Raw genomic sequence first — 12,384 nt, forward strand, 5'->3', positions numbered from 1 at the left:
AAGGCATTTGGAGATACTTTTGTAACCCTTTCCAGCTTCATGCAAGTCAACAATTCTTGATCGTAGGTCTTCTGAGAGCTCTTTTCTGCGAGGCATGGTTCACATCAGACAGTGCTTCTTGAAACCAGTTACCCATAACAGGTGTGTGTTTTTAACGGGCAGGACAGCTGTCAGCAACACATCCAATATCATCACACTGGTTGGAGTCAAGGTTGGCTCCCTCCTGGCTCCAATTAGCTCTTGGAGACGTCATTAGGCTAGGGGCTCACATACTTTTTCCTCCCTGCTCTGTGAATGTTTACATGTTATGTTCAATTAAACCATGGCAACATGTAATGTTTGTGCATTATTATTTTCAGCAGACTGTATTTTTCTATTGTTGTGACTTAGATGACGTTCAGAGCACATTTTATGACCAATTCATGCAAAACTCTGTGTTATCCCAAGGGGTTCACATACTTTTTCTTGCAACTGTATATATATATATATGCTGTATACACGCGCGCGTACACACACACACACGTACATACATACATACATGCATACATATATTAATCACAGACCATTTAGAATACATAACGGAAAAAGGTATCTTCAGAATTAACAAGGTTGATACTATATGGTGTAAAGCTATTACCGAATCCAGTTGTTCTGCTTCAGATACCACAAAGCCTCCTCCCAGAAAGTAACAAAGAAAACTAGTCATGAAGGGGATGTGGAGTGCCCCAGACAATACTGTGGACCGTGGTCAAGCAATGCTTATATGCTATGTCCTAAATAGAAGGAAGTGAACTTCCAATAATCTTTTCTGCCATCCTTACCATTCTCTCACAACTTTCCTTTTGAAACAGTAATACCTCCAAACCACAAAGTAATACAATACAACAGGATGCTTTCAATCATCCCTCTATAGAAAGTGGTAAGGAGAGGGGAAAGAAGATGTGCTTTCTCATACAATGTGGAAAAGATAGGCACTGCTGTACCCGCTTTACCAGTGTCTCATAAGCTAACCTGCTCATCAGCTGCACACCCAAAAACTTGATGCTATTAACCACCTCCACAGTTGAATTGTTAATACACAGAGGTGTGTGGCTAGGGCTGCCTTTTCTGAAATCAACAATGATCTCTTTTGTTTTTCTTACATTTTAAACCAGGCTCTTTTTATTATACCAGTTCATCAAATCCTCTGCCTCCTCCTGTAATCACCTTTGTTATCCTAAATAAGGCCCACCAGAGTTGTATCATCTCCATACGTCACAATATGGTTGGTAGTAAACCTTGCCCAACAGTCATGAGTCAGCAGAGTGAATGACAGCAGACTTAGGACACAGCCCTGAGGAAAGCCTGTGCTCAAGAATATGAGCTAAAAATAATAGTTCCCAACTTGCACATATTGCGGCTTATCAATGAGAAAAATCAAGAATCCAGTTGCACAAAGGAGTATTGAAACCTGAAAGGCCCAATTTATCTACTAAATGCTGAAGAGTGATTGTATTAAATGCCGAACTAAGGTCAACAAACAATATTCCTTTAAGTCTGCCAAGCTCAGATGGAAAATATAGGAAGCAGCAGCCTCAGTGGAAGGATTTAGACAATAAGCAAACTGAAGTGAGTCAAATGCTGGAGGGAGGCTGGGTACAATAAAGTCCTTTATCAGCCTTTCAAAACATTTCATAATGATGGACGTAATTGCAACCAATGATAATCATTAACACCTTGATTGAAGACTTTTTGGGCACTTGCAAAATAATGACAGTCTTAAAACTGCCTGCTGCAATGAAAGATTGAAAATATGTGTAAAAACTCATCTGCACACTCCGTAAGAACATGCCCAGGGATATTATCCAGGCCTGCTGATTTATAATGTTAACTTTCCACAATGTCCTCCAGACAGAGCTAACATCAAAGCTAATCACTTTCTCATCAGGATGGGGTATAGCTTTCCTCTCAGGTAATATTTGATGCCTCAATTCTTTTTTTAAAAATGTGTTCAGCTCATTTAAAAATACTGTTATCCTTACAGCACGATGGAGCCAGCTTATAGTCTGTAATGGCCTGGATGCCTTGCCACATACACCTGATGTTCGTAGAGTCCTGAAAGAAATTCTGAACTTTCTGACAATGGGATTGCTTTGCTGTTTTTATGGCATATTTCAAATTGGCTCTGGCAGTTCTAAGCACCAGCATATCACTGGATTAAAGCCACATTCTGTGCTTTCAATATCTTGTGAACCTCATGTGTCATCCATGGTTTTTCATTAATCTGCACCATGATATTTTTAAGGACACAGATATCCTCAATGCATTTCTGAATATATGCAGACACAGTGGTGGCACACTCACCTACATTAATATGTTGGTTAAGTACAGCAGCTTCTTTAAACATGCCCCAATCCGTGTACTCAAAGCAATCTTGTAATACTTCTGTAGATCCCTCCGCCCAAACCCTCACCTGCTTCATAATACAGACTTATATGCTGGGATAAGCAGGACAGAGAGATGGCCAGAAGAGCCAAGGTGAGGATGGGGAATAGCTTTGAATGCATTCATGGTTAGAATAAACAAAATCCAATGTATTCCCATCTCTGATTGTGAAGTTCACATACTGATGGAAACCTGATTAAAATCTCCTATAACAATAACAGCATCCTCCAAGCAAATAGTTGATAACTTACTGATGGTATGATAGAAAACATTCAGGGCCTTATCTCTGTTTGCATAAGGAGGAATATACACAGCAAAAAGAAGAAATATCATACCAAAAAGAAAAACAAACAATTAGAGTCCAGCAAGGGGTTGAAATAAATCAGCATTCAACCGCTAATCAATTTTTAAAGCAAAAAACAAAATGAAGCAATACATTCAAAAAGTGAAAGTTAATATTCAGGCATACTTAAGAAACTGCTGACAGGAAAATGTATACTCCAGTGACTTTGATCACTTCCAGAGGGAATTGGAACCTTCAAGACCCTGCCTTTCCAACTGGGGCCATGATTGTCCAAGAATCGTCTTGGGTCATTCCTAAGTGCTATCATTTAAAACCAGGGAACAGCACTGCCAAAGAACCAGCTCTGCCAATAAAATCAGCACATCATCAGTAAGAGGGGGAAAAAAGCCCTTACCGTGCAGCCATCTTGAGAGGAAGACCTGAAATCCTTCCTCCTTTAGTATGCACAACTATTAATAAATATAGTGTTTTAATTATATTGATACTTTTGTAACAAACATTTAAATATACTTTAATTTCCTTTTGTTTTTATATGTATTGGTTTTTTAATTTCTTCATTATCATACCTCTTCCTGCCAACATCTACATTTCTGTGTGTGAGGAGACTTACTAGACTAGAACTTCACTTATTAGGTACACTAACAGCATGTTTATGGGACCAGGATTGACGTTAACTCTTTGTCTAGCGTATACTTGATAACAGATGATTTATTGTCATCTCTGTTGAATTTTTATTATAGATGTGACGTATTTTGTGTTTCATTGAGATAAAACAAAAGCTGTATTCTTCCATAGTTGGATCAGGATAATTGTACGTACATAAAGCAATTCTGTGGATTTGAATGTGATTGGTTGCCTCTTGCAGATAGAAATAATATTTTTTCCATATAGTTCTCCTAGTATCACTAAATAGTGCAAACATTAACAGAATTACAGGTTTCTGTGACCTTCATATAATATTGCCTATTAATTTTCACTTGTATTCAGTTCATTTGTAGTACTTGGTTTGTGTCTTGTAACAGGATTTAGGTGTGAATTCAAAGCTCAGAGACTCCAAGCTGTTCAGAATGAAAGTATCTAAGGCTGACATACTGAAATCTGAAAGGTCATCACGTATGAGTTTCCTGTATGATAACAGTGCTGGGCAATTTAATACAATTCCAACATATATACAGGATTCAAACAGTAGCCTAGAATATGTGAAGAATCCAAGCATGGTAATTCCTCCCATTGCACAGAATTATTCCACCACACAATCCAGCATCGATGGGACTCCCACAATAGGGACAACATTGGCAAGCCATAATTACAGGTACAAAAATAGAATAAATTATCAAATTGGTATCAGTATTGCAGATTACTTTACACTTTAGCCATTTCTATTTAGAAAGTACATATTTCTGCGTATTATCTAATGTTACTTAAGGACTAATTCATACATTATTTCCTAAGTATAGCTATAGTATACTTATTTTCAAATAGGATGAAGGTCTCAGCCTACAAAAAGTGAGAATTGCTCCAACAATGTTTTTCTTAAGTTTAGGTTTCATTGTCAGTATTTAGTTAAAAAAAAACACCCACCCAATTGTGCTGCAGTAGAATAAAAGACCTGTAACTGAGTAGATATTACAGGGTGGAGGAAGGTTGAAGAAGGAGGGAGAAAACTCTTACCTAGATATTAGCAAACGTTACTTCCTGTAATTGTTATATAGCATGACAACTTCAATATTAACTCATGTTAGCAGTCTTCTATACAGATACTGACCCAAATGTAGATCTAATTAATTTCTGCAAACTCTCAACATCTTCTGCCTGTAGATCAGTCTGGGACAATTGTATTTTTCAGTTATATAGTCTTAGACCTGGCTTTTAAATTTAAGGATGCCCATTCTGTGTATGTTTATTTTTAGAATTGATGAGAAAAGCAAAATATATTTCAATCCTTGTATCAAGCAAGGCAAACAATCACCAGCAGGTCACTATAATGTGAACTTATCAGCATCGGTAAGCTCTATTTGAAAATATTTGAACTTTCCTAATATTTGGTATTTATATTCTGGATTCTGGAAAAGATAATCAAACAACAAATCAGTGAACACCTAGAGGCAAACAAAGTCATTACTAAAAGCCAACATGGGTTTGTCAAAAACAGATCATGCCAGACAAACCTTATTGCATTCTTTGACCAAGTGACAAAATTAATGGATCAGAGGAATGCTGTGGATATAATTTACTTGGACTTCAGTAAACATTTGATAAAGTAGATCACAACCTACTTCTTGGTAAGCTAGAAAAATGTGGGATAGGCAGCATCACCACCAGATGGATTTGTAGCTGGCTGACCGGCCGTACTTAGCATATAGTCCTCAATGGCTCTGTTCTGGGCCCAGTGCTCTTCAACATCTTCATCAATGATTTGGACAAGGGGATAGATGGGGAACTCATCAAATTTGCAGACGACCCCTGGCAGGAATAGCCAACACTCCAGAAGATAGTCTTAAGATACAGGAGGATCTGGACAGACTTGAACATTGGGCACTATCTAACAATGAAATTCAATGGTGAAAAAAGTAAGGTTCTACATTTAGGTAAGAAAAACCAAACGTACAGGTATAGTATAGGATAGGTGGTTCCTTGCTCAATAGTAGTAACTGTGAGAGGGATCTTGGAGTCCTAGTGGTCAATCACTTAAATATGAGCCAGCAGTGTGCTGCAGCAGCCAAAAAAGCCAACACATTTCTAGGCTACATTAATAGAGGGATAGAATCAAGATTACGTGAAGTATTAATACCACTTTACAATGCCACATTTGGAATACTGCATCCAGTTTTGGTCACCACGATGTAAAAATGATGCTGAGACTCTAGAAAGAATACAGAGAAGAGCAACAAAGATGATTAGGGGACTGGAGGCTAAAACATATAAGGAACGGTTGCTGGAATTGGGTATGTCTAGTTTAATGAAAAGAAGGAGTAGGGGTGACATGATAGCAGTATTCCAATATCTCAGGGTTTGCCACAAAGAAGAGGGAGTCAAGCTATTTTCCAAAGCACCTGAAGGCAGGACAAGAAGCAACGGATGGAAACTAATCAAGGAGAGAAGCAACTTAGAACTAAGGAGAAACTTCCTGACAGTTAGCACAATTAACCAGTGGAACAACCTGCCTCTAGAAGCGGTGAATGTTCCAACACTGGAAGTTTTTAAGAAGAGTCTCGACAGCCATTTGTCTGTAATGGTATAGGGTTTCCTGCCTGAGCAGGGGGTTGAACTAGATGACCTCCAAGGTCCCTTCCAACTTTATTGTTATTATTTTTACTAGCTGTACCCAGCCACGCATTGCCTGGCTCAGTCTGGTAAAAGCGTGTGTTGCTTTTACGTCCAACAGATGGCGCTGTTTTTCAAAAAAAGCATGTTTTTAGCTGTCACAGGTGTGACTCTATATAATATAGGTATATAAAAACACACGCGTATTCGAATGCAACGTTGTGTGAAAATTTCAAAGCAATCGGTGAAGAACCTTCGGAGATTTAAGATTTTGAACAAACGAACATTTACATTTTTATATAGATGATGATGATGATGATGATTATTATTATTATGCCACATCTTGTGGGAATTTGGGAAACCATAGGATGAGCATGCAGACCTTGGAAAGTGGGCAGAGAAGAAAGAAAAGCAAAGTTCCCCATAACTCTTCCATGTATATCTAGCAAGTAGGGCCTTTCTCTTAGCATTTTATCTTTCCTTTTATTTTGGTATCCTTTTGTTTAGTTCTACTATACTCATCAGCCAAAAATGTTCCCTGGGCAATTTAAATAAAATCAATAAAAATAAAGGAATCCTTCCAGCAAATCTACAGTGAAACATGCACAGCACTAGGAGAAAAACTAGGCATTTTTTCTTAAAGGGGAAAAAAAGAGAAGAGTTTTTTCAATCCTTCTCAAATTTGTAATTAATGCTTTTTTCTTTCTGAAATATGTGTACGTATATGTATGTATACACACACACACATATTTCTTCATAACTGTTCCTATCCAAATTACACAAAATATTATCATTTTTGTTATGTGTTTTCATAACTCATTTAGGATCTGCTTAAAGCTTATCAAGATATGGGCACAATTTGCATAGATAGTAGGTCTATCTCCTGCTATTAGATGCAATTCAAGCTTTATTTTTTTAATAAAGAATAGCCCTCATTTAGCTGATTTAACTTTCATCATAGCCTCCTTTCCTCCCCAATATTCCAACATTATATTTTCAATAGCTATCACTTCTTTCTGCAGCTATCTGCAAATTTTGTTGTCCCCCCTCTACCTCCACTCCCTCTATTATGCTGGTTAAAGTTCTTTTGGTGTTAGAGAATGGGCTCACTATTAATATAGGATGGAGTAGATATTTAGTACTGCTTATATAATCTCTATATACGGTGTTTCACTTTAGACTTTATTTTTTTGCAAAACCACCATCACATTTTATTTGCTTGGTAATAGATGTCAAAAGAGAACAATGCTCTTCAGTCCCTCAAAAAAAAAAGGGAGTTTTCTAAAGCAGATGTCCATTTGCCAGAGCTTAATTACAGCCATCTTCCTGAACTCAAAGGTGTGGATGGTAAGGGTTTGTGTTTGGTTATAGAATGTTTATGAATAATTTTTATTAAATGAAGATTTTACAAAGATTTTTTAAAAACTACAGAAACATAGAAGGAAAAAATCATTGTGTGTGAATTGGGCGGCCATATAAATCTATTTAATATGTAAAAGAAAGAAAAAAGTGAAGAATATAAAGAGAATAAGAAAAAGAAAAATACCTAAAGAGCAACTTCTTTGTAGCAGTTTGCAGCAGTTAGCATAGCAATTACATCTCCACCATCTCATATTACACATTATAGCTCCTTTTTCCAATAAACAAACCTTTTAAATCAATAAATCCACAAATCATTTGATCATTTTATCCATTTTCAGCAAAGGTTCTATAAAAGATTTCAGTCTTTTACATTTCATAGCTCAGAATTAGTTGAATAATCATAACATTCAAAGCTAAAAAGTATAGCTCAATGTATCATTGCCAGTTACATTTTTCTGAATGAAAATTTACCCTGTTCTATCTAAACTAGGAACATTAAAATGACAAGGTCAATAGTTAAGATGTTTTTTATTTTTAGAGTGATTTTTGATTTCATTTCTATGAGCTCGAGTTCTGTATGTGATAAATCCTAAAATTCATTATGCATATGTTTGTGCACACGTGTTCAGCCCATAATAAGCAGGGGAATGGAAAATAATTGAACTAAATATCTCTAACAAACTTGAAAAAAAACTCATTTAAAAGATATTGTGTAGCTCTCTAGCTTCTGTTAAGCTTCAATTACCTTCCTACCTAGCCAGCACGTGATGTGATGATAATGTGAAGTGCAGTCCAACAGTCGTGGAGGGCCTCATGTTGTCCACCCTGTTATAAATCAACAACTGGCAAATTAATAGTTGAATCAGTCAAATCAAAAGAAAAAGCAGCTCAAAGTCCTATGTAGCAATGTATGTTTTAGGAAGTCTGATACTTTTACAGAGGGTAATTTCTGTTAAACAAAAGTCAAATGTTTTTTTCCCATAAATAGTTTGGAATTCCAGATTTCTAAAGAAAGAAAGTAAAATTGTTCCAGAGTCTTGCATGCCGTCTCTTGCCACAATAGATCTTCAGAATCCAAACCTGGCTCTGCATCAGGTATTCAGTTCCTTTTATTTGAGGAGTAAAAATGCATACACAACTTATAGCATTTATTTTTCTTATTATGAGACATGTATCTTTCCAATATGCATCCTTACCTTCCTTAAAAAAAATGCAGGGTATTCCTTAGTAAGAAAAAACTTACTGCTTTTCACCTTTGTATTTATTAGTAAATGTATTGAAAATAAAGCACAAAAGATCGTAATATTTGGTACAGCTTAAAAGAAATATGAGAGAGCATCTTTAGAGAAAGATAAGAGAAATATTTATGAAGTTGGACTTTTTAGTAGGGGAACATAATAGACGTTCATAAAATTATCTTAACATGATCAAACATGATAATAGATTCTAGTTATTGTTATTTCTTACTGATATTTTTGGTAACACTGACTGCTGCCCAAACATTAGCCTGCTTGAAATTCAATCAAAATTTACTTGATTTGCAGATATCTGGAAGCTCCTTGCAAGATACGTCAGAAGCCACCTTCCCCAAGGTAGAGCATTAGTAACAAGTGGAATTGGCAACTCTTACTTGATTCCCATTGATCACATACCTGCAGTACTTTTACACCCTTATCATAGAGGTATTTTGAAATTGGGGGAGGAGGAGGAGGCAGTTGCTAGCATTTTGCTGTAGCTAAGATAATGGCAGTAAAAGGAAAAATGATTTTATGTTAACTAGAACTATGGTACTAAGACTGTTACTTCTTTCATAACATGATGAAGAAAGTAATCTACAATTAATCATTTCAGTGATCTTGAAAACTGATGTAATTTGCTAGAAAATTGTGGGAAGAGATTTCTAACAGTTGAAGATAACAATTAAACAGATTTAACCGTTTAAATGAAATTCTCCCATTTCTTTAATGCTGATTCACATTTTCTATACAAAAGCTATCTGCCATTATCCAGTAAGTCAGTGTTTTAAAGAAGTTTTTTACTGGCTGTTCACATATTATGGTAAATGGCAAACAAATCAAACATAGGTATCTATGGAGCCAAACAGGGCGAGTGACGAAACATATATCAAAATATTGCAACACAAATTTCATCCCTTACATACTTTCATTCACCACTGCAATATAAATAGGAAAGAACAGATAACTCTACACACATTTCATAATTTTGGCATCATCATGGCTATTTGTATATGCCTGTGAAATTATATATTACTTAGTATGAAGTATGAGGTCAAGAATAGATGGGGGAGGGAGATTTTAGAGCATTGTCTTACACTAATAGATACTTTATGAGCATTACTTTTTCACCTTTTTATTTCAAACTCCTTGCTATGCAATTTGCAAATTGAACTGAAGTCATAAAGAAATCAGGGGAGGGCGATTGACATGATATTTTGTTCTTTAACTTTCTTTTAAGAATCAAATTCAGTCCTGTGGAAACCAGAATTTTGGGCTAAAAATCCTTAGCTCTGATCTAGTAGGGAGAAGGAGATGGTGATCCAAAAATGCATAATATAAATAAATATAAATAAATACAATGTTTCGTAAATTCCTAAAGCAAAATAAAATGAGTATACGTTTCCATTGAAATAAACCAACTGTGAATTCATATCAGTGAAACTATGGATTGATTCTGACAATCTACAGCCATAAGCTTAGCATATTGTATGAACCCTGCCAGTGGTGGTTTGTTCAAGAGAGCATGGTTATGTTAACTGTGACTGAACATAGTACGCAAATAGACCTAGTAATGGTATTTAGGAAAAAGAGAAGATAATGCTTTGATAAAAGATAAAACTATTATTTAATATTATTTTTATGCTTTTGGTTAAAATTTAAAAATTACAGCTTATATTTGAAATGTCTATGACAAATACTTTCCTCCTATAATTAATTGGATGAATTAGAAAAAAATCTAAGCAAGATGTGACCTGATTAGTACTTGGATAAAAGATCATCAAGAAATTTCAAATTTGTAGACCCTGGAAAGTTGGTAATAATTAACCACCAGTCAAGCTCAACGATGAAGTCACCGGGAGTCAAACTCAATTCAAGGGGTACTTTTCTTTGTATAAGCTTTCTATCAAGACTGAGAGAATGCTTGCAGCTATGCATAGCTCTATGATTCTCTATTCATTTCTTGATTTTCACTGAATTCATGTAGTTACAAGCATGCATTCAAGGAAAATCCACACTCCTAAACATTATGTTTGAAAACTGGCTCTCTATGAACTAGCTTTGATCTCCATTTACCCTTAGTTACCCTTGATTCATGGATCTCACTAAATGATATGTTCCTAATTCTTTAATACTATGACCCTTGTACGAAAATTGAAGTTTATGTTATTTGAGTAGTACTTTTTTACTATCACTGCACCCAAATAATGGAATTGATTATTTGTAAAGCATTCTTGTATAAGACATGTTATTGAAGATGCTTAAAAAGTGTGTTGTGAATATCAGTGTTTGTACGTATTTGCCCTTATAACTCTTCAACACATTTGGAAATTTTAGGTATTATTACTGTTTTGAGTAAACAGATATCTGACTGATTCCTTCTCTCCAGGAAATACCAGAAACAGATTCACTACATTTCTGCATATTTAGGACTCCACAAACTAGAGTTAATTTTTAAAAAGGCGCTTAAATTTGATTTGTAGATGTGTCCTTTGGGTTTGCTATTGTAATTGTAATGGCATCATGAGAAATACAAATTTATTTTCTGGGATATTGAATGTGCTGATTTGGAACCTGATGGCAATGTGAAGTTTCTTTTACTTGACACTAGAAGCTTTGTAAAACATAGCGAAGGAGGGAGGCTCTGCAACTATGGCAAAGCACTTGATGTTCGGATGCTGCTTGCTGGAATTTGTATAAGGAAGTGTTACCTTCTTTGGCCTCAGCATTTTAATGAAAACAAATCAATTCTTTCATAAAAAAGTACTTTTAAAAATATGGATGGATATAAAGATAAAGGTTTCCTCTGTCCAGTCATATCCTACTCTAGGGGACAGTGCTAATCTTCGTTTCTTAGCAGAGGGAGCCAATGCCCAAAGACATTTCCATGGTCAAGTAGCCAGCATGACTATATATCAGGGCACATGGAACACTGTTACCTTCCCACCAAAGTGGTATCTATTCATCCACTCACATTTGCATACTTTCTAACTGTAGGGGGTAGGAGTTCGGGCAAGGAGTTCACCCTGGGCTGTTAGTTTTCTACCTCAGGGCTTTTCAACCAGTGGTACGGGTACCACCTGTGGTACATTGGTACCTGGCAGGTGGTATACAACCATCCTAGAAAAGTGGTAGCAGGGGAGGGGAATGAGCTGAACCGGTGGCAGCACTGCACAAACCTGAGTGAGAGATGGCTGGAGTTGCAGGGCTGTCAGGGCTCAGCAGAAGCACCAGGATCAGCGCTTCTTCGGGGCTGTCAGGGCTCAGTGGAAGCGCCAGGATCAGCACCAGGGTCCAGCTGGAGCTCGGCGCTGATCCTGGCACTTCTGCTGAGCCCAGAAGAAGCGCCCATCAGCTGGAATGTTGCAGCATCTCCAGGGTCTTGTGATTTACATTCAGATACTTGGCCACTGATTCATATTTATGATGGTCACAGTGTCCCAGGATCATGTGAAGTGACCAAAACCTGCTGCAACCACCCAGCAGACGGGGGGAATAAAAACCAAACACCCCTCACCCCACCCCCGCTGCCAATCCTCAACAGAAATGCTCACAACAATGAAAACCTCGGCCAGGAGGAAGAGCACAGCTGGGCGGGCAGGCAGATGTCTAATAATAATAATAATAATAATAATAATAATAATAATAATAATAATAATAATAATAATAAAGTTGGAAGGGACCTTGGAGGTCATCGAGTCCAACCCCCTGCTCAGGCAGGAACCCTACACCATTTCAGACAAATGGCTGTCCAGTCTCTTCTTAAAAACTTCCAGTGTTGGAACATTCACCGCT

At 36.7% G+C, this 12,384-nt stretch overlaps 1 protein-coding gene across 3 annotated transcripts in view; it reads left to right on the forward strand.

The window, feature by feature from the left end:
* CDKL2 (cyclin dependent kinase like 2) overlaps positions 1–12,384 on the forward strand; it is a 41,884-nt gene that overhangs the window by 15,117 nt on the left and 14,383 nt on the right. For 2 of the 3 annotated variants that reach the window (XM_015831478.1, XM_015831479.1), the window contains 5 exons: positions 3,751–4,040; positions 4,639–4,732; positions 7,222–7,339; positions 8,343–8,449; positions 8,899–8,946. In XM_015831478.1, coding sequence (XP_015686964.1) covers positions 3,751–4,040; positions 4,639–4,732; positions 7,222–7,339; positions 8,343–8,449; positions 8,899–8,946 — 657 coding nt within the window. The remainder of the gene's footprint in view (positions 1–3,750; positions 4,041–4,638; positions 4,733–7,221; positions 7,340–8,342; positions 8,450–8,898; positions 8,947–12,384) is intronic. The other variant, XM_015831481.1, reaches the window with a different exon arrangement.

Source organism: Protobothrops mucrosquamatus, unplaced genomic scaffold (genome assembly GCF_001527695.2).
Source record: "Protobothrops mucrosquamatus isolate PMUCROS unplaced genomic scaffold, P.Mucros_1.0 scaffold_257, whole genome shotgun sequence".
NCBI lineage: Eukaryota > Metazoa > Chordata > Lepidosauria > Squamata > Viperidae > Protobothrops > Protobothrops mucrosquamatus.